Source organism: Nomascus leucogenys, chromosome 4 (assembly GCF_006542625.1).
Source record: "Nomascus leucogenys isolate Asia chromosome 4, Asia_NLE_v1, whole genome shotgun sequence".
NCBI classification, from domain to species: Eukaryota; Metazoa; Chordata; class Mammalia; order Primates; family Hylobatidae; genus Nomascus; species Nomascus leucogenys.
Genome location: NC_044384.1, coordinates 71,246,893 through 71,270,404, shown reverse-complemented (window position 1 = coordinate 71,270,404; position 23,512 = coordinate 71,246,893). Strand labels below are relative to the sequence as shown.

Here is a 23,512-nt window from a genome sequence, read left to right as displayed (position 1 = left end):
GACGCCTGACTACGTCATAGAAAAGGAAAACCTGTTTTCTGGGGAGAAATTCAAGCCTCCTGCAGAAACTTTCATAAGTAACAAGGAGCTGAGTGTTAATAGCCAAGACAATGGGGAAAATGTCTCCAGGGCATGTCAAAAATCTTCCCAGAAGTCCCTCCCATCACAGGCACAGAGGCCTTAGAGGAAAAAATGGTTTCTTGAGTTGGGACCAGGGCCCCGCTGCTCTGTGCAGACCTGGGACATGGCACCCTGCATCCCAGCTGGTCCAGCTCCAGCCATGATAAAAAGGGCCAAGACACAGCTCAGGCTGTTGCTTTAGAGAGTGAAAACCCCATGCCTTGGCAGCATCCATGTGGTGTTAGGCCTACAGGTGCACAGAACAAGAGGTGAGGTTTGGGAACCTTTGCCTAGATTTCAAAGGATGTATGGAAATGCCTAGATGTCCAAGCAAAAGTCTGCTGCAGGGGCAGAGCCCTCATGAAGAACCTCTGCTAGGGCAGTGCAGAAGGGAAATGTGGAGTTGGAGTCCCCACAAAGAGTTCCCAATGGGGCACTGCCTCAAAGAGCTGTGAGAAGATGGCCACCATCTTCCAGACCCCCAAAAAGGTAGATCCTCTGACAGCTCATACTGTGCACCTGGAAAAGCTGCAGGCACTCATCAGACCATGAAAGCAGCCACAAGGGCTGAACCCTGCAGACCCACAGGGGCAGAGCTGCCCAAGGCCATGGGAGCCCACATTTTGCATCAGTGTGCCCTGGATGTGAGACATGGAGTCAAAGGAGATCATTTAGGAGCTTTAAGATTTAATGACCGCCAAGTAGAATTTCAGACTTGCATGGGGCCCATGGCACCTTTGTTTTGGCTAATTTCTCCCGTTTGGAATGGGAACATTTACCCAATGCATGTACCCCCACTGTATCTTAGAACTAACTAACTAGTTTTTGATTTCACAGGCTCACATCCTTGTCTCGGATGAGACATTGAACTTGGGACTTTTGGGTTAATGCTTGACTGAGTTAAGACGTTGGGGGCACTGTTGGGAAGGCAGTATTGGTTTTGAAATGTGAAAAGGACATGAGATTTGAAACGGGCCAGGGGTGGAATAATATGGTTTGGTGCTGTGTCCCCACTAAAATCTCATCTCAAATCGTAATCCCTACCTGTCAGAAGAGAGACCTGGTGGGAGGTGACTTGTTCATGGAGGCTGTTTCCCCCATGCTGTTCTTGTGATAGTGAGTGGGTTCTCACAAGAGCTAATGTTTTTAAAGTGTGGCACTTCCTTGCTCTCACTCTCTCCTACCACCTTGTGAAGAAGGTGCTTGCTTCTCCTTTGCCTTCTGCCATGATTGTAAATTTCCTGAGGCTTCCCCAGCCAGGAGGAACTGTGAGTCAATTAAACTTCTTTTGTTTATAAATTACCCAGTGTCAGGTAATGTCTTTACAGCAGTATGAAAATAGACTAATACAAGATGTGTTATCAAACCAAATGCTTTAAAGATACTTTACTGGTGAAATAATCACTACACTATAAATGGAACTTCATTTTTAAAAGAGGGTTGCATAGTACATTATTTTATGGGCATGACTATTTATTTCCTTTAATTAATAGACTTTTACACAATCTCAAACATTTTGATATGACAATGCTATAATGAAAGTTCTTACCATACATATGTATGCATGCAACAATTTCATATAAAGAAATAACTACATACACACATATATATGTTGGCCTATTGTGTGTTATATATATGATATACAAGATATACTGTATATCATATATGTAACAAATATATAATTAATGACCTTAACTGCTTGTGTGTATGTGTAAACTCATATTTTCCTGTAGAATCTAGACCCAGAAGTAAAGCTGTCAGGTTAACGAAATGACATATTTAAAATTTTGATGCTTGCTACTGAACTACCCTTCAATAAAGATTTACCAATTTCATTTAGCAACAGTGTATAAGAGCATGTCTTTCTTCATATTTATCTAGATATTTTTTAAATAAAACATCAATATGATTGGAAAGACCGTATCTCATTGCTTCTTAATTTGCATTTTATGATTACCAGGCAAGGCAGAATATTCCTCATAAAAGTATAAAATTTGTTAATCATAGATATTAACCCAAATTAGAATTCATTTTATAGTACAATTAACAATGATCTGCTGTTAAATTGCTACAGGATTACCTATCAAACTCGTCATTCTCCTCCTCGGGAAATTGATGATTATCAGGTTTTCTGTTCTTTATTTTGTGAATTAATTCATCAACATCATCATTATAATTGTCACTGTCATCAGCATGTACGTTTCTTGACACTTCCGTTTTCTTATTTCTGCATTTCTTCATTTTTTCTTCAACCTTCAATGAAAGTTTCATACTGAGAATAATTGTCATTATTTTATCCAATAGAAATAACTTTTTTGTGTTCATTCATTTAATCACTTGACTCAGTCTGTCATATTAGTCATGACATGATAAAATACCTTGTGCTTACTTTTTCATTATATATATGTTATATTATAATTTTTATTGAAATTCATATAAGGTCTGATTTATTTCTGAGTGAATAAAATTTTCAAAACTTTCAAAATGGGCCCATTCCAAATTTGTGCTTTTATTCCCACTGCTGTCTAATATACATTTTCACCCCCTGGTGTCCTTGTGACAAGCAGAAATAGAGAAATAAAAAGACAAAGCCATCAAATCTGTCCTCTTCTATCTTTACCTCCTGGAGTTTACACTAAATGGCCAGATTTAGAGGATGTGACATTGTGGGGCTTCAAGAACAGAAAGGAAGCTTTCCCCTTTCTGCGGTAAGCTTTCTTTTCCCACTGTCTTTTATTTTACTTTTTCCCTTTGGATCCTAGGATATCGGAAATGTGAAGGTGCTTGCTGAAGTACAAGAACCAAAATTTGAAACCACAAAAGAAGCAGAGTGAAACTGCTGAGACGCTACTTTAGAGTTCTGGAAAATGAGATGCTTCCCAAATTTCACATTCAGTAACCATGACATTTTATAGCTGGAGGATATACAGTGTAAGTGATTATCTACTTTGGCCCCATTATCAAAAAAGATTAAATGATTCATCTAAAGCCCCTGGCATTTTCTAGCATTTTATTGCACAATACCTGATAATACTGTTTCATAATGCTGAATCAGATAAATTACCGATAAATTCATCAAATTAATCAGAAGAATTAAAAGTGTAACTCTGGGAAAGTAACGTAATGCCTCAGAAGGGGCTGAGAGGCCTCATCTACTTTTACTTTTTAAGGTGAACATCACCAGATTTTTGTCCATCTTTAAAACTCAATGTACCGAAATCAGGTTTCTACTTTGGAGTCAAATACTAAATTTTTGGCTGAGAGTCCATGGTACTGACATAATAAAGTTATACATGCTAAAACTTATGCTCTATTAAACAAAATCACATTAAGATCTGCTTTAACAGAAACATGTGGAAGTTGTGATTAAAAAATAGATGGAGATATCTATATACATTTGTTTTCAAACATACTTAAGGTTGTCATGATGAAATTATAAGCCTTAACATTGAGTTAAATGGATCAACTTGCACACCTGAAAGCACAACATACAGATTCCTTTGCCCATGAATATTTGTTCCAACTCTCAAGGACAGATACATTTTTATAGCACTTCTCAGTCATTGCTTTTTTCGCACTGATTTCCCACTTTAAGTAAGTGCAATTCATCTTTAAGTCAATAAGGAAAAATTAAACCCTAGAGCTTATTAAATTTTTAAGCAATTTCCTATAGGCTAACCCTAGTTTACAAGTGTCTATATCCATGATATATGAATAGATTAGTTTTTTCCCAGTCCCTATTGCCACTTGTAAAATGGACAGACAGACTTGGGTTGATTAAGTAATGAACATTATAGAATGTTTTCCTGAACTCCTATCATTTAAATTGAGAAATAATCTATTTCTACACACAATTATGTATATAGATAACCCGATTTTACATAAGAGCTTTTCATAAGTAAAAAAATTAGAATGCACCAAATAATTGGTCAAGAGAAAAAAAAACGAGTAGCAGCAAGTGACCCTATAAATCTTTCTGAACTTTTCTTTTTTCTTTCTAAGAAGAGCTGTGAGAAGAGAGCAACCATCTTCCAGACCCCAAAAAGGTAGATCCACTGACAGCTCATACTGTGCACCTGGAAAAGCTGCAGGCACTCAACATCAGACCATGAAAGCAGCCACAAGGGCTGGAACTCTAGTTGTAATATGCGTGCCTCATTCTTAAGTCTTTGTATATTGTGCTGTAACTATTCTTCTAGATGTACTTTTGATGCTTTGTCACTGTGTGGTGGAAAAGCATGCACATTTTCTAATCCAAGTTCTATTCTTTTATAGTTATTTGTACTGTAATTATGATATAATGGTTTCTGGAACACGTTCTGTATTTGTTTTGTATTCTTATTAAGTGTCTGTAACAACAGAAACACTATGGTTTTTTTTTTTCTCACATACTTAATTTCTCTGGAGCAGGTAAGCCACAAATCTAAAAGGCTTGTTGGATCACTAAACTGAGGCACATTTCTGATGTCCAATTTGCAATTAATGTTATGTTGGTGATTTTTTTCATCATGTACCTATAACACTCTTGGTCTTCTTTTATTTCAATGGCAACTACTTCTGGGTTCCTTGCTTTTGTACTTTTTGTGTCATTATAAAATTCTCCTGGTCTATGTTAAAAGCATGTTCTGTGTCTGGTTTGTTACTATTTTCACAGTATACTTTATTTTCATTTAAATAAAAATCAGAAGATGACTGGCAAGCAAATTCTGGAGACCAAGAGTATAAATGAGATCAAAAGACATTTATGAAGCTGCACTATTTTTAAACAGGAAATATTAGGAATACATATTAGATGAACACTCCAGATACATCTTTTCCTGACAATCAGGTGCATTATTTGTCAAATTTGAGGGTATTTTCTTTAAGTTTGCTATTCCTGTAGAGTTATCATGGAGTGGCTCTTCCTAAAAACGAGGCAGCAGTTTCGTATTCTTCACAAATTTCACCCAAATTCTGCTTTAACTCAATTTTGATGAGTTTTAAAGTTTTTTTCCACCTCATTTGTCTTGTTTGATCCACATTTTCCTCATACTTTTGCACATAAGGGAGTCTTGTATATACAGATATATGCTGTTACAATACTTGTTCACTTCTGTTTGTTGAGACATTTTTTGCAGATGTGAAAGTGGAAGATTATGAGTTTTGTTTGTCAGATGTCTTTTCTGTCAGGGTATATGTTTTAAGGATAACTTTGTCTTTAAATAATGAAGTATGAAAAAATGAAAATTTAACTGTTAAATTTCTTAATCTATGTTTACCTAATCCCAAATTACTGTCTTGTAACCAAAAAGTGAAAAATAGTTTGCATAAGCCTAAAATATAAGAAAAACACAAACTATGAAACTTTACTTTGACAGTGTTTGGAGTAACATTAATTCATTGTGTGATAGATTTACTGAAAATGAAAATAAGAGATTATTTTTAGTAGTACAAAGGCATCTTCACTTAACAAGATTTTATCTCACTGTACTGGAAATAGTGATACCCAAAGTGCATATTTGAGTGTTTTTTCCAAAGATTACTAACTGGTGAGTAGGCAAACTTTAAATTATTAGGAATCAAAATCAACACCAATCAAAAGAAAAGCAAATTCTTACATTTTAATTCAAATTATATACTGTAATATGATAGTGTTATATAGCTATATAAACTATAGGCTTAAGTCAAGTTCTAATAAATTTTCAGGTCCACAAATGACAGTTGATTTTAAAAATTTAACAATATTTGCAGATTTCCTATGTTGAAATAAATTGGGAACATTTTTGCTCGAACCCGAACACCAAAAGTGCCATTTTGCAAGGTCTGATTCTCTTGATGGGTAGAGTTGGTTTGATTTTATGACCCCATTCTGCCCTGAACATAGATACTGAAATTAGTAAGAGATCACAATGGAGAATAGTTTTTAATCTTGGTATTAGTCACCAGTAATATAAAACTGCAAATTTTGGACCATTGGCAATGATTTCTTCTTTAACAGGAATCCAACTCAGCAGCCATCATTGTTAAATTATTCATAATTTTTATTGCTTAAAATTATAATTCAATATTTGATATTACCTTCTTTATTATATTAGGTTATAAAAATGGAACAGCAAACAATATTCAGGAACTTTTTGCCTCAGTTCCGAGGTTAATATTAGCTGTAAATCACTGTAGATCCTTAGAACACTTTAAGTTTTATAAACAGTTAAAATGTTATTAAAATTAACTATTAAATTATATTCAATTGATTCTAAAAGGCTAGTCCAAAAGTAATTTAATTTGGATTATGCTACATTACCAAAGAAAACCAGAAATTTGAAATTAAATTTTTACATACCTGTGGCTGGCTACTTTCACATCCTTCAAGCCTTTCTTGCTCTCCCTCTGATGTCATTTCTAAGTCTTGTTCTGCTCACAAATCCATATATTTAGTTAAAATGAACTACTTAGAACAATTAGATAAAAACTTTAGTCTTTATAAAAATAGAAAATAACATACATTTTTCTTTTATAAATTGAGAATTTTAATGAAGCTTAATCTTTAGCGATATATCTACTTCTTAAGAATTACTTCTAGTTCTCCAAAACTTCAACAAACTACTGGCAAGACACAAGATGTCACCAGATTCAAGCCATAGACCAACATCTCAAAGATTCGCTCACAAATGAATCCACCCAATATAAATGAACAAAACCATCAGAAAAACAAAATTTGAAAATCCAGTATTAACAGATTAACTAACACTATATATTGTTCTTTACTTCCTAATATTACCTTTATAATAACACACTAAACCTGCTTCTCATTATGAGTAACTTCCAATATGACTGTTACTGCTTATACCTTCATCCATATACACCCCATTCATTATATCTGACATGTTTTCCTCTACTATTCTGACAAATTTCATTTTTCAACAGCTGTGTAAACTCTTCTTTGATTCTGGCTCTTTCCCCAGATAAACAGTTTTATATAATACAGGTTTCATAAAACATGCAGTTAAGCTTTCAAAAGTGAGTTTATGTTTTAACTGACTATAACTAAAATAGAAAGTGGGGGTTGGTGGATGATCTTGAGTCTTCAGGAATGAGATGGCGGTTCTCTGGAGACTGAGTACCCTTTGCGGTGCCTAAGGAGGCCGAGCTCTGTTGCTGCAAACCCCAGTGGTCAGACCTGCTCATATCTCAGCATTACTTCAGAACCGACCTACCCCAGAATGGTGTGGAGTGCAGTACATTGGCTTGTCACCGAGCCACCATTCAGGTTCCCAGGTTGCGTCTCTCCACTGGACTAGTGAGAGGGTCCTCAGTGTTTTGCTCCTGGGCCTGCTTCCAGCTGCTTATTTGAATCCTTGGCTCTGTGACCGACTCCACTCCTGGATGCAACCCTCACTCTTCATAGTTACTGGGGCCTTGGACAAGTTGTTACTATGTTCATGGGGATGCCTTGCAGAAAGCTCCAAGGCAGAGCTTCTGGCACTTTCAGCTTTAACCTTTGCTGGGCTTTGCTATTTCAACTATCATGACGTGGGCATCTGCAAAGCTGTTGCCACACTGTGGAAGCTCTGACCTTTCTGACTTAATACTTTGAAGAACTGATGTATGCCTCGTTGCCTCTGCTTTGTCATGCCATTCAACTCACAATAAGGAAGAAATAACAGGGTAAATCCATTGGTGGACAGCCTTTTTCTCTTAATCACAAAACTGTTTTCCAAATTTAATATTTGAGGAAAATGTTTGAGAGGAATTATGACTAAGAAATTGTGAGACTGAGTTTTGTATTGCGGTGAGTTAATGGGGTTGCCTCCCGGCTTCTCATAAGAGTCACAGTATAACTAAACATGATATGAGCTTTTGCCTTTTATCAATCTCTTAAAGAGAATTCAGCTTTATTACTATTAATATATGATCAAACTTCTGTTTTTGCCCTGGGAATAATGGACAAAGGGAAATACTGTTAATTCATGAATAAAAACGTCGCAGAGTGTTCAGTTTTTGAAACCTTCCCTCTCTATTCAGTAGATACCACCAACTGATGGTTACATATACTAGGGAAATTTTAAAATTAGGAAATGCTGATATCTCACATTATGAATTTCTAAATCTTAGGAAAAAAAGCTTGGAGTGCTTCTGAATATAGAGAAGTTCCATTTAAGGGCAAGGTTCCCCTTGTAGACATATCAAAATATTACAAATTCTAAACTGAGACTCAATTCTCAAATGTGTTTTACTTGTTCTGAAACAATCTGTCCATGAATATGAAACTATAAGTAATACATTGTTATTTTCCCACTATGGGAATCTCTAATGTGAAAATGTATTCTATGAATTGTTTTTAAATAAAATGTTGTATAATTAAAAAAAGAAAAGTACACATATTCCAAAATGAACCTAATGGCTTGCAAAAAAAAAGTGTTTTTCAGTAAGAATAGCAAATCATGATCCTGAGAGGATAAATGTCAAAACTTATGTGAGAGTGCTGTGGCATATCTTTAATGAAACACATCACACTTAATTATACCATTATCCTACACGTATTTTTAAGTTGTGGGGCTGTGTGGCAGAGCATGTGTCCTACCTCAAAGAGGCAGCCCCTGGTCTGTTCTGGTAATGGTTGCTGTACTTTTACTACAATGTGCTGAGCCTAGAGTTGGGCTATTCGATTATTATTATAATAATCTTTTAGCTAATGGTAACAGAGTGTCTTCTTCTAACAAAATTGATGTTATCATGACAATTAACTAGCAGATAGAACAAATCTCACCCTAACGAAGTAAATATATCTCATTTTATTTCCACTTGGGGGGAATTAAGTCAATACTAGTGAGACATTCTTGGTATAAGAATAGGTAACATGGCCTGTGCTTCTCAATAAGGAATTTATTTTCTGACTTCTCTACACAGTAGGTATCTTTAAAAAATAACATCCTGTTAGTATTGGTACAGTTCTTATTGATGTTTATTCATGCTACCAGAAAGGTCTCATTGAAATTCTTACTTTAAAGACAGTTACTTTTTGAGTGACACAAATCACTATGTCAGAGTTGATCTCTGAACAACACAGGTTTGAACTGCAAGGGTCCACTTATCTGCAGACTTTCTTCTGCCTTTGCCACCTGAGATGGCAAGATCAATCTCCCTCCACCTCCTACTCCTCCTCAGCCTAGCCAACTTGAAGACTCTGAGGATGAAAAGCTTTATGATGATCCACTTTCCACTGAATAAAAATATATTCTTTCTTCATTATGATTTTCTTTATAAGTTTCTTTTCCTCTAGCTTACTTTATTGTAGTAACAGTATAGTATGTAATACATATAACTAATATGTCTTAATTAACTGTATAATCAATAAGGTTTCTAGTCAACAGTAAGCCATGAGTAGTTAAGTTTTAGGGGGGAGTCCAAAGTTATACACAGATTTCAAACTGAATGGGGGACTGGTACCCCTAAATCCCACACTGCTCAAGGTTCAGCTGTAACATGTATTTACTAAATGCAAAGCACTTATTTTATAAATTAAAATATCTAATTTTATAACAAGTCTAATTCATCATATGGTGACTAGAAAGAAAACATACCACATACTAACTTAATCTTTTTTCTTATTTACACAAAAATATCATCTAGAATTTCAGAAACTATGATAATGAATTTTTTTCAGATAATACTGCTTGAGATTATAAATTGCCTACAAGTAACTTTTTAAATAATTCTGAAATCTAGATTACTAAGAAAGTAATTAAAAAATATACATTCAATTTACAGTGGTTTTTTTAAACTGCTGTTTTGTAATCAAAACTTCCTTCCTCTTACTTTTTTGTCTGTGACAGGACCATCGAGAGGAATTCACTATCAGAAGTCATACCTGGATCGCTATTTTGAAGACTTTTATGTCTCTTGTTTGCTTTATATTCAGAAATTAGTCCACGAATGCTATGTATCAAAATGCAGTAAATACAATTACTATTTTAATACTGATATGAAAAACTTTACCAAATACATTAAATTCTTAAGAGTATATCAAACAATATCAGAACTTTAATTACACACTTTTAGTTTGTAAGCTCTACAAAACTCTTATTAAGCTTCTAATTAAAGAAGAAAAAAGTATGAAGTGAGGACAGTATAACTCAGTAAATTAACTCATGTGAAGTTGACATAATGGAAAATGATCTGACTCATAATAGGACCAACGGGTATTTGTTCTTGAACAAGTTGCTTCTCTTAGGCTCAATGTCTTCTTCTAAAGAATGAAGGTTTTACTACCTTATTCACTAGGTTATTATAAACGTTTAATGAAACCACATTTTAATGTGCTCAGAGAAATAGTAAAGCAATGGAATAATTTGTTCTTGAACTTTTTTGCTGAAATTATTATGGAATCCCAGATGAAACCCAATGTGTATTTTCCCATATGTTCTAATATTAAAATGTTATGATCTTTTGAAAATGTTAAGTCCTAATTTTGCTTGTTACTTGTTCTATTATTTGTAGCTTATGATTCAGGACATCTCAACTATTTCACAGTTTGTAACTAAATTGATAAATAGATTGTCTCATTAAAATAGATAACATGATTATCCATTGTTACTTATGTCATCAATCACAGCAAAGGCAGAAAGCTAACAGATGTCAAGACCTGGCTTGGACTACTACTATTTTTCCTCTATAGACTCTAACTCTGAACCAGCAGATCTTTGTTAGAATGATGCTTCCTCTCCATGGTCATCTCCAACTGACATGGAAGACAAAAACCCTCATATTTTTGAAGTGTCATGAAGGAGATGCAAGTGGTTATTCTCTCATTTCTGAGATACATACTAACAATATATTTGCACACAACACACCACGAGTTACTCAGCTCCATTCTCATTTCATAGATTACCTTACCCCAATGTTTTTGTAATGAAAATGCGTAATTTCATTATTGGCTAGCACCTGTTTTGCTTTGACTCACACTGTTTTCTGGGAACTTGTCAGCAAACTAGTCAAATGGCCTTCTTGTAACTGTGTAAAATATGGACTGCTTCACAGATTAGTGTGTCATGCTTATGCAGGGGCCATGCTAATTTTCTCTGTATTGGTCCAACTTTAGCATATGTGCTGTGAAGCAAGCACAAAGCCCTACTTTTATAAATGGATGCTGATCAGTCATGGATGAAGCTTGGCTCTGTTCAGTCCAACTCACCTAACTGAGACTGAGATAATTCTGACTAATGACTTCCTATGACGTAATATTTGAAGACATTTTAAAAACTTCAGGTAGAGAAGCAAGCGGGCTGGGAGATTTTTATTATTATGGAAAACAGATCACTCGAGGGGCCAACCACAAGTTGGTGCCCACTGCGGATAACATGGGACCTTCCTCTATCTAAGAAAAGCTGCTACATAAGATATAAAGGGGCTTGGGGTAAAAATCTGGTAACAAAGAAGAAAAAACTTTGATATCTTCCTGCAACACTATCTGAACATCTCTAACAGCTTAGAACTATCCCAACTAATATTTGCTAGAGAGAAGACAAACAAGGGACTCACAGAATAACTTACCACGAAGGTCTAGGATTCCAGGCTAAGATGTGGGCTCCACATGAAGTTTTGAGTATGGGGGGAAGGGTAAATTTGCTCACTACGTGTGTGGGTAAAGGTAGGATGTCCAGCAGCCAGAGCAGGGTACTGGTGCTTTGGAAACAACAGCTGGGCATATAAGCATATTTAGGTGAACTATAAGATGTGACTTGGAAGCCCATGTATAGATTACTATAAAGACTGAGGATCTGAATCAGAAGGGGCATCCTGGTGGCAAAGGTCAATCTTTGCCAGACTGCAGGAGCAGTTTCAATGGCAAAAAGCAGTAACAGAATCCATAGAAAGAACAAAATAATCAGAATGTCCTTCCCCCCCCACCACCCCCCACTGACTTGTAAAACATGATTGTCTTCCTCAGACTTAGGGAACCTTTTAGGTTCTTGAAAAATTCAAGGTGGAGGGTATAGGAGATAGCTCCCAGGAGATAGTCCAACATTTTCTGATACACTGGACACTTCAAGACTCATAACTAATTATAAAAATCATTTTATCCCCTGCATAGGGGTTATACTTGGAATGGAAAACATTAGGATCCCTAAGCATAAAAGTATTAAGAGTCTTGAGTTAAAGAATCCTACACTTATTGCTACTTCTAACTTGTCTAGTCTTATGCTTGATTTCTGGCTGATGAAGTGGACTAACTCACTGCCACTCCAAAACTACCTGAACCAAACTATGAAATCTCACATGATGTATAACACGCAATGGTTGCAATTACTTTAAACCTCAACTTAGTGTTCACTAGCCTTTTAAACACTTACGCTTGAAATTTAGAAGCAACAGCGTAATCTTCTGCAGTCCATCCAGATGTATCTTGGCAAAAGACATCAATATTGTGCTGAAGAAGCTGGTAGACTATACTTGTTGATCCATTACGAGCAGCAAGTATCAGGGCTGTTCTAAAATAAGAGAGATAATTTCATGCTTAGGAACTTTAGCAAAGTTATGTTAAAAGCTAAATTTATAAACTTTACCAATTTAATATGCCTGTCCATGCAGAATTAACCAATTATATGTACTAATAAACACAAACATCTTGGGTGCTCAAGGGTTCATCTTTGTAAATTGCCACCAAAGCCAAACAGAAGGAACAACAAGGAAGCCTCTTGTCCCACTGGGATATGACATAGCAGAAGTTGCTAAAGTAAAGTCCTTTGATGGGCAGAATGCAATGCTCAGGTCACTTATCTAAAGTAGCTAAAAATTTAAGTGAAAAATTATCCATTTCTTCCCTAGTCGGATATAATATATTGTAATTCAAAATGAGCGTGGGGTCAATAAGAGCTATCTGCAGGTTTAAAAGAATAATAATAATGCTAATAATAGCCACAGTAGTTTCAGTTAATAATGCTGATAATCATATGCGAGGCACTGGATTAAATGCCATATATACATATATTACTTATACACAACCATCCTTGAAGGATATATTATTATCCTCTTTTTTCATAAAGGAAAACACTTGGTGATAAGTAATGTTCCCAAGGTCACACATCTAGTAAGCAGAAAAGCTAAGAATTAAACCCAGTCTTGTGTGAATCTATAGCCTATCTCTTTTTTCTCATTTTCACCCACGGCTTGTAGTCATTAAAAGAAAAGTTTACCCAGTTGAAGCTATCTTTTTTCCCTCTGCCCATACTAATTAAAAATAACCTCAAAATACACTAGAAGTAAAAAGAAGAAAAAACCCAATGAACCCACAGTATCTGGAAATAGCAATTAATAGTCACTTAGGAATAACCTGACATTAATATTCTTGAAAGAAAGCAAGCTAAAGCAAAGAGTCATCCGAGAGACAAAATGATTTTCAACTCTAATTTATCTTTAACATAGTATTTTTAAAGGAAAAGCATGTAAGAAGCAGAGGTTGAAACTACTATAAAAGAGTTAAGAAATTTCAATATTGAGTCACAAAGTAAACTAAAAGTTGAAGTCTACACTTTTAAAACAAGTAAAACCAATATGAAATCCCTTTAGTTAATATAAGATCATATGACTCAAAGTATCATCTCATCCATCAACAAACATCAGTCAATATAATAAGAGAAGACAAATCCTGCAATACACTATTTTTTATGTTGCCCAGTCCAAATAATTGTTTTTCTACCTGATGACTTGTGCTGGTATTTCTCTCTATCCCAATAATAATAAGTTACTCTTATCAACTTAATATTTCTGACAAGTGACTGTTACCACTCTAGAACACCACTCAGGTTTAAAAATGAACAAAAAAAGAACTATTGTACCTTCCAAAATTATCTATTGCAGTTAAGTCTGGTTTTTTCTTCAACAAAAATGCCACCATTTGCTCTTTTTTCCTATTTACAGCAAGCAAAAGTGATGTATGTTCACCCTGCAAAACAGCAAAAACAATTTATAATTCACAAAATTACATACTTCCCAACTGAACTGAAAACCTTATGTTAAGAGCCTATGAACTTAAACATGAAGCAGAAAGTAAATAAAAAGCAATCCGTTCCTTCTCACTCCACTGTGCTTGCCCACATGCTGCTCCTTCCCTTTCAGATAGATACCCCTCCTAGGGTGTCTGGAAGGCACAGTAGCAGACTGGAGCACATACGCCTCACATAAAGGGATAACCGCTGCACAGCATACTGAACAGTGATATGAGCTCAAGGGAATCCAGATGTGATCCTTTAAGAGAAGCCCAAAATCTAGACACGTGTATGAGTTTCCTAAATTTTACATGTTGACACAACTTATGGAGGTAAACTAAACTAAATCTATGGGACACATTTAGTCTACAGACCTCGTGTTTTCATATTTGTTATGAATGTGTTTTTAAATAGTTGTATGTAAAGCAAATATTTGCATGTAATATATTTCCTTCTAGTTTCAGATGTTTTACTAAAAAAAATCATATGTCAATGGTAAAACAAATATACTTGAAATATTTTGAAAAGAACATTGGTTGATCATACCTGGCTTCTTGCTTCAATATCTGCACCATATGCAAGCAGTTTCCCTGCCATTGATATATTCTCATTATCAATGGCATAGTGCAGAGCAGTGTTGCCATACATATCTCTAACATTTGGGTCGGCACCATGTTCCAGCAGGATGGATGCACAAACTTCTTCTTGACATTGTACAGCCTGTCAGTATTAGACCAAGAAATAGACTGTAAATTCTAGGAAATCTTCCACAGGATTCACCAACTAGTTACATTTCAATTTTATTCTGTGAATTTAAATTAAATCCATCCCATGCTGAAAGAGTTGGCTACCATATACCTTGATTAGAGCTGTCCTGTTTTCACTGTCAGTGAGGTTAAGCTGGCATTTTCTGGCCACCAAGTCAGCTACCACTCCCGGACGGCGATGGGCACACGCCAAATGTAGAGCAGTCCTATGAGAGTGAGAGGTCGTTTTAGGCAATTGTAGTGCACAGTCCCAAAACATACAACGACGCATGTAATTGTAAACATCAAATAGTATGTTATCCCTCTGCCTTCAGAACAAATAGTTACTTTTCTTGTGAAGAAAGGCAAGGTTTCCACATCCCAGGTGCTCTGAGCCTGCCAGAGTAGAAAGCCCAGTGCCCTTGGTGACAGCACTCACCCAACCCCCACCCCCACCCTTGCATCCTACCCACATCCTACCCAACTCTAGCCCCCACCAGTCCCCTCACTCCATCCAACCCCCACCCCATCCAACCCTCACTCCACTCGACTCCCCACCACAGTCCCCCACCCACCCACCCCCCACACCAGTCCTACACTCCATCCAACCCCCACCCAACTCCACTTCCCACCAGTCCCCCACCCAACTCTACCCCACCACCGTCCCCCAACATCCAACGCCCCCAGCCACTCCCCACACAGTCCCCACCCCACCACCCCACCCAACTCTACCCCCACCACAGTCCCCCACCCCACCCACCCTCACCTGACTTCCACCTCACCCATGCCTTCACCCCGCACCGTATCTCCCCCATCCCGAAACCAGGAACAGGGGCTTCTCCCATATCCCCAGGCCTCCTTCCGCAGCCCCCAGCGCCGGCTTCCTGTTCCCCTTACCTGTTCTTCTTGTCCCTGTCGTTCACGTCATTCAGCCTGAGCAAGATGCTCTCCATCACCTTGTTCAGGTCACCTGCGATGGCAGCTTTGTGGATCATGCCCAGATCCTTCTGCCGGACTCGGTACCCAGGATTTGAGAAGCCATGCTTGCCACGATTCTCCCTCCAGGTAGCCATGCGTCTCCTGCAGGCCCCCAGGAACGACTCCCTGACCCCCATCCTGAAGCCAAAGATCTTCTCCCAGGCTGAGGGACGGCTTCAAGACACCTCAGCTCCCACTCGTTTTCTGCCGCTCTGGAGCACAGCACCAGCACGTAACCAGGTCCAGCCGCAACCTCCGTCAGGGACACTCCAGTCTCCAGCCGCTCGGAGGAGCACCTAGCCCAGCAGAGCCGTTAAGCACCAGAGCGCATGCGCACCTCAGCCGGCCCACGAGGCAATCCGCGGAGAAACAGCCCTGAGCCTGGCGCCCTCCACTCACGGGCGCTACCTGCTGGTGACGCACCCCCACCCCAAAACCGTTAGGCACCAGGGCACATGCGCACCTCAGCCTGCCCACGAGGCCCTTCGCGGGAGCCGCGCACTCTCGCGAGCGCCGCCTGCTGGGTGGCTCACGCCTGTGATTGAAGCACTTTGGGAGGCCGAGGCAGGCGGATCACGAGGTCAGAAAATCCAGACCATCTTGGCTAACACGGTGAAACCCCGTCTCTACTAAAAATACAAAAAATTAGGGGCATGGTGGCGGGCGCCTGTAGTCCCAGCTACTTGGGAGGCTGAGGCAGGAGAACGGCGTGAACCTGGGAGGCGGAGCTTGCAGTGAACCGAGATCACGCCACTGCACTCCAGCCTGGGCGACAAAGCGAGACTCCGTCTGAAAAAAAAAAAAAAAAAGCCAGGCTTTCAGTGCCCGGCAAGGACTCCGAGGAGGAAGCTGCAGAGCCACAGATCTGCCTTGGTTGGTCCTGCCCTTCCTTCCCCCTGTGCTACCCTGGGCCTGTTCTACCCTGCCCTGCCCTGCCTTTGGCTCTGCCCTGATCCTGCTTTGGCCCTCACACTGGCCCTAGTGCGGACCTGGCCCTAGCCCTAGCCTTGGCCCTGCATGGCCATAGCCCTAGCCCCTTCCAGGACCCCGCCCCAGTGCCAGCCGCAGGCCCCGGAGATGCTGCAGTGAGCCCAAGAGTACAACGCTCTTCGGCCTGGTGTGGCACGGCACAGCGCAGTGCCCGGGCCCTACTCAACTATGGTGTCACCACGGACGCCCGCGCACTGCTGGCGGGACAATGCCACCTGCTGGAGCAGGACAAGAACAGAGACACGCCACTACACCTGTCCATCATCCATGGGCCGACCAGGGTCATCAAGCACATAGCCCATGTCATCTACCACACCAAGCACCTTGGCATCGCCAACCTCACCAACCACCTGCACCAGACACCCCTGCACCTGGCAATGATCACCAGGCAGATGAGGGTGGTGAGCTTTCTGCTTCAGGTGGGTGCAGACCCAGCACTGCTGATCGGCATGGAGACTTAGCCATGCACCTGGCACTGCAGGCAGGCGCTAATACCTCCGAGCTGCTGCATGCACTGCTTTGGAGTGCAGCTCCCGCTGTGCCTCGGCTGTTGCACATGCCTGACTTTGCAGTACACCTGGCGGCCCGAGCCCAAAGCCCCGAGTGCCTGGATCTGCTGGTGGACAGTGGGGCTGAAGTGGAGGCCACAGAGTGGCAGGGGGCCAAACAGCCTTGCATCTAGCCACAGAGATGCAGGAGCCGGGGTTGGTCACCCATCTGGTCACCAAGCTTCGGGCCAATGGGAATGCTCACACATTTTTGGGAAACACATCCCTGCACCTGGCAGCTGGACTGGAGTCCCCAACCCTCACCCTCCTTCTGAAGGCTAGTGCTGACATCTATGCTGAGAACGAGGAGCCCCTGTGCCCACTGCCCTCACCCCCTACCTCTGATAACGACTCGGACTCAGAGGGGCCTGAGAAGGACGCCCAAAGCAGCTTCCGGGGCCACATGCCTCAACCTTATCCACAGCACCAAGGTGAAGACCTTGCTGCTAAATGCCACTCTGAGCACCATGGAGCTAGCTGCCCCTGACCCCACCCAGTCCTGCAGGGCCAGGGCTGTCACTTGGTGACACAGCCCTGCAGAACCTGGAGCAGCTGCTAGACGGGCCAGAAGCCCAGGGCAGCTGAGCAGAGCTGGCAGAGCAGCTGGGGCTGCACAGCCTGGTGGACATGTACCAACAGACGGCCTCACCCAGTGACAGACTCCTGCACAGCTATGAGCTGGCTGGCGAGGACCTGGCAGGTCTGCTGGAGGTGCTGTCTGGCATTGGCCTAAAGGAGGGAGTGAGGCTGCTGAGGGGTCCAGAGACCTGAGACAAGCTGCCCAGCACAGCAGAGATGAAGGAAGACACGGGGTACAGGAGCCAATCAGTGGAGCAGGAGGCAAAGAAGCTGGCCCAACCCCTGATCCACCAGGAGGGCTCTGCCATGGGCACCCCCAGCTTCAGGTGCACTGACCTGCTGCCTGGCCCCAGCCCCCTTCCCGGACCCCCCTGTACGGCATCCCAACCTATTTCAAATCTTAAATTTAACACCCCACACCCACCCCTCAGTTGGGACAAATAAAGGTTTCTCATGGGAAGGGGAGGACCCCTCATTCCCAACTTTGGAAAAAAAAAGCCAGGCATTTCCCCAACCCCTCGTGCTCTCACCAATCCACCTGTGTTCCTCAATCAGCCCGGGCTCCTGGAACACAGCCTGCTCTGCCTGCGCACAGGGGCAGGGGCCTCCTGGAGCCTCCTTCTCCACCCTGCCCCCTGTCCCTAGACAGACCTTTCCATCAGCCAAAGCTCCACCGGGCAGGAAAGCACAGCCCCAGCTCTGGTTACCACAGATGGGGGGCGGAAGAGAAGACTTGAGCAGGGACTGGAAACAGGTACAAAGTAACATTCAGATGACAGAGAGGAATTCCACTCTTCTATTCCACAGCAGAGTGATGACGGTTCATGGCATCATCGCACCTCTTTCCAAAAAGCTTGAAAAGGAGGATTCAGAATGTTCTCATCACAAAGAAATTTTCTTTTTCTTTTTCTTTCTTGAGACGGAGTCTTGCTCAGTCACCCAGGCTGGAGTGCAGTGGCCAATCTTGGCTCACTACAACCTTTGCCTCCCAGGTTCAAATGATTCTGTGCCTCAGCCTCCTGAGTAGCTGGGATTACAGGCATGCATCACCACACCTGGCTAATTTTTGTATTTTTAGTAGAGATGGGGTTTCACCATGTTGGTCAGGCTGGTCTCAAACTCCTGACCTCGTGATCTGCCTGCCTCGGCCTCCCAAAGTGCTGGGATTACAGGCGTGAGCCACTGTGCCTGGCCTCCACAAAGAAATTTTCACAGTGGTATGAGGTCATGGAGACACTCAATAGCATGATGTCATCATTCCACAGTGTACACGTGGACCAACATGTCCCAATCTACCCTCGCAGTGTAATCATTTACTATTTGTCAAATGTGATTTAAGAAATATGAATAAGCAATGGTAAAACTCACATGAGACCATGAAATTTCCTAAATTTCCAAAGCAATCCTAAGACATCCAGACTCCATCGCATGCATCACACTCCCCAATTTCCAATGTCAGGGAAAAGCTAGGGACCCGTTTCCACCACACAGACCACTGGAACAGAAAAGAGGACTCACAAGTACACCCACGCACCAAAAACCACCTGATCTTTGATAACATCCAGGAAGATAAGCCATGCGGAAAGGACTCTCTATGGAATCAATGGTGCTGGGAAAGTGCACAGCCATGTGCAAAGGAATATCCCTGGGCCCTTACCTTCACCCTATGCAAAAATCAACTCAAGGCAAATGAAGGATGCCAATGGAAGGCCTTGAGCTATAAAAATCCTACAAGAAAACCTGAGAAATACCATTTTTGACATGGGCTTGGGCAAAGAATTGATAAGGCTGGGTTTCCCAACAGCAACGCCAAAACAATAGGGCTTAACAAGTGGGATCTAATAAACTTCTGAAAGAGCTGACTCAGAGCAAAAGCCATCACCAAACAACTGAACAGACAAGCTACGGAATGGAAGAAAGTGTGTGCAAACTGTGTATCTGACCAATGTTTTATAACCAGAATCCTATAAGGAATGTAAACAAATCAATCACCTATTTTTGTGCATTTTTAGTAGAGACAGGGTTTCACAATGTTGCCCAGGCTGGTCCCAAACTCCTGAGCTCAAGAGATGCGACAGCCTTGGCCTCCCAAAGTGCTGGGATTACAAGTGTGAGCCACTGCACCAGGCCAAGTATTTAACCTCTTTATGCCTGTTTCTTACATTCGGAAGTGGGGATGCTGTAAGTACCTAGCCTATAGAGTTATTGTGAGAATTAATGCCTCACATATATACAAATTTATACAGCTATACTCTTAGAACAGTACCAGGAGCAAAGAAAGTACTGGTTAAAATTTTAGCGATTATTAACTACTACAGATACTATTACTATTATAAATAACATATGATATATTATTACTACTATAGTTATCTTAAAAATCTAAAATAAAAATTTTAAATAATATTCTAATGTAATCTGTCAGGGTTAGGGTAGAACCAGTTCAGGGCCAGGGCCAAGACAGGGCCAGAGCCAGGGCCGTGGCAGGATCAAGGTCAGGAGCAGGGGTCAATGCCAGGCCAAGGCCAGGGCTAGGGCCAGGTCTGTGCTAGGGCCAGTGTGAAGGCCAAGGCGGAGTCAGGGCAGGGCCAAACTCAGGGCAGGGGAGGGTACAGCAGACCCAGGGTAGCACAGGGGGAAGGCAGGGCAGGGCCAACCAGGGCACATCTATGGCCGGGGGCAAGGCCAGAGCCGGGAGCAGGGTAGGTGTAAGGCCAAGGCAGGGCCAAGACAGTGGCAGCTCCAGGGCAGGGCCAGGGTTAGGACCACAGTCATGTCCAAGGCCAATGCCAGGAAAAGGGGAAGGGCAAGGGCAGGGCCAGGGTCATCTAAGGACCAGGAAAAAAGCTAGGCCCAGAGCAGGGCCAGGACAGGTACCTGGCAGGGCCAGGGTCTGGGGCAGGGCCATGGTAAGGGCAGAGCCATGGTAGGGCCAGGCCCACAGCCAGGTCTGTGCTATGGCCAGGCCCAAGACAAGGCCCAGACAAAACTAGGGTGAGGGCTAAGGTAGGGCCAGGGCAAGGTCAAAGACAGAGTAGGGCAAGGACAGGGCCAGGGCAAGGTGATGACACAGCCAGAGCACGGCAGGGCAGGGTGGTGCCAAAACCAGGGGCAGACCAGTGCCAGCTCAGGGCCAGGAAAAGGCCAGGGCCAGGACAGAGCCAAGAAAGGGTCTGGGTCAGGGCCAGGACCATGGCAGAGCAGGGTCAGGGCCAGGACCACGGCAGAGCAGGGCCAGGGCCATGGCAGAGTCAGGGCAGGTCCTTGACAGGGCCAGAACCAGGCCATAAGGGCAGGGCAAAAGCCAAGGCAGGGTCACGGCGGGTCCAGGGAGGGGCCAGCGCCAGGCATGGCCAGGGCACAACCAGGGCAGGATAAGGCAGGGCAACGGTACCAATGGGCCATGGCAGGGTGAGGTCAGCACCAGGAGAGGGCAGAACAGGCAGGGCCATGGTGCAGCCAGGGCAGGAACGGGCCAAGGCAGGGCCAGGACAAATCAGGGCCAGGACACGTCCAAGGCCAGCTCAGGGCCAGAACAGGACCAGGACCATGACCATTGGCAGGACCAGGGTCACGACAAGAGGCAGGACCAGGGTCACGACAAGAGACAGCGCCAGAGCCAAGGCAGGGCCAGTGCAGGTTCAGGGAAGGTCCTGGGCAGGGCAGGGCAGGACCAGGACAAGCCAGGTAATGGAAGGGCAGGTCCAGGGCGGGGCCAGGCTGAAGGCCAAGGCCTTGCCCAGAGCAGAGCCAAGGCAGAGGCAGGGCCAAGGTAGCACAGGGCCAAGGGAAAACCACAGCAGTTAGGAGCCAGGGCAGGGCCAGAACATTGCCAATACTGGGGCAGGGCCAGGGAATGGCCAGGGCAGAGCCAGGGCCATGGCCATGGCAAGGGCAGGACCAAGTTCGGGGCAGAAGCAAAACACGAGCAAGGACAGTGCAGGTTCATGGCACAACCAGGGTCCAGAACAGGGTCAGGGCAGGGCCATGGAAGGGTCTGGGCCATGGCAAGACCAGCGACAGGGCTGGGGCTAGGAGAGTGACAGGGCCAGAGTCAGGGCAAGGGCCAGAGCAGTGCAAGACCAGGGTAGGGCCAGGCATTTCAGGTTCAGGGCCAGGGCAAAACCAGGGCAAGATCTCAAGCAGGGAAGGGCCAGGGCCAGGACAGGTCCAGGGCAGGGCCATGACACAGCCAGGGGCTGGGGTAGGGCAAGGGCAGGGCCAGAACAAGGGCAGAGCCAGAACAAGGGCAGGGCCAGGGCAGGGCCAGAGCAGGGTAAGGGTCAGGGCCAAGGTCAGGGTAGGGACAGGACTAGAAATACGGCAGGACCAGGGCAAGGCCAAGGCCAGGGCTGAGTCAGGGCAGGGCAGGGCATGGCATGGCCAGTGCAGGTCAGGACCAGAGCTGGTCCATAGAGAGGGCAGGGCCCATGATGCCAAGGCAGGGCCAGGCTAGTGCCAGGACTGAGGCAGTGTCAGGGCATGTCCAGGGCACAGCCAGGTCCAGAGCCGAGCCAGGGAACGGCCAAGTCAGGGTAGGGCAGGGCAATGGCAAGGCCGGGTCACTGCCGGGACAGGGCAGAACAGGGCAAGGCAATGGTAGGGGCAGGGCAGGGACAGGCCAAGACAGGGCCAGGTCACTTCAAGGCCAGGACATCTCCAAGTCCAGTTCAGGGCCAGGGCCAGGGCTATGGCAAGACCAAGGCCAGGGCAAGGGCCAGGGCCAGGACCAGGACCAGGTCTGGGCTGGGGCCAGGTCCAGAGCATGGCCTAGCCAAGGCTAGTGTGAGGGCCAAGGTAGGTCCATGGCAGGGTCAAACCAGAGTAGGACAAGGTCAGGTCCAGGGCAGGGTGATGACACAGCCAGAGCACGGCAGGGCATGTCGTGCCAAGACCAGGGGCCGACCAGTGCCAGCTCAGAACCAGGAAACGACCATGGCCAGGGCAGAGCCAGGAAAAGGTCTAGGTCGGGACCAGGACCAAGGCAGAGTAGGGCCAGAGCCATGGCAGAGTCAGGGCACGTCCCTGGCAGGGCCAGGTCCCAGGCCAGGGATATGGCAGCAGCAGGAACAGGGCCTGGATAACGGTCAGGGCCAGGGATATGGAAGGACCAGGGTCAGGGCCAGGGCCTGGGCGGGGCCAGGACAGGGCCAGAACCAGGCCATAGTGAGGGCCGGGCAAAAGCCACGGCAGAGTCAGGGCAGGCCCATGGAGCGGCCAGTGCCAGGAAGGGCCAGGGGACAACCAGGGCAGGGTAAGGCAGGGCAATGGCACAACTGGGCCATGGCAGGGTGAAGTCATTGCCGGCAGAGGGCAAAAAGGGCAGGGCCATGGTGGGGCCAGGGCAGGGATGGGCCAAGGCAGGGCTGGGACAAATCAGGGCCAGGACATGTCCAAGTCCAGGTCAGGGCCAGAACAGGACCAGGACCATGACCTTTGGCAGGGCCAGGGCCATGGCAGGCCCAGGGTCAGCACAAGGGGCAGATCAGAGCCAAGGCTGGGCCAGCACAGATTCAGGGAAGGTCCAGGGCAGAGGCAGGGCCAGGACCTGAACCAGGGAAGGGCCAGTGCAAGGGTAGGGCCAGGGCAG

General features: G+C 43.7%; 1 protein-coding gene, 1 non-coding gene and 2 pseudogenes across 2 annotated transcripts in view; 2 read left to right on the top strand and 2 right to left on the bottom strand.

Moving 5' to 3' along the window:
• Positions 1 to 16,190, bottom strand: part of ANKRD62 (ankyrin repeat domain 62) — a 35,581-nt gene extending 19,391 nt beyond the window's left edge. Inside the window, 8 exon segments of the mRNA XM_030810783.1 lie at positions 2,201 to 2,373; positions 6,440 to 6,510; positions 9,968 to 10,035; positions 12,450 to 12,587; positions 13,935 to 14,041; positions 14,631 to 14,804; positions 14,943 to 15,057; positions 15,728 to 16,190. Coding sequence (XP_030666643.1) covers positions 2,201 to 2,373; positions 6,440 to 6,510; positions 9,968 to 10,035; positions 12,450 to 12,587; positions 13,935 to 14,041; positions 14,631 to 14,804; positions 14,943 to 15,057; positions 15,728 to 15,945 — 1,064 coding nt within the window. The 5' untranslated portion in view covers positions 15,946 to 16,190.
• LOC100591746 lies at positions 7,195 to 7,810 on the top strand (annotated as a pseudogene).
• Positions 11,115 to 11,220, bottom strand: LOC115834864. Its single transcript, XR_004029865.1, has one exon. It is a non-coding gene; the product is annotated as a U6 spliceosomal RNA (small nuclear RNA).
• LOC115834647 lies at positions 16,138 to 18,117 on the top strand (annotated as a pseudogene).
• The last annotated feature ends 5,395 nt before the right edge of the window (positions 18,118 to 23,512 follow it).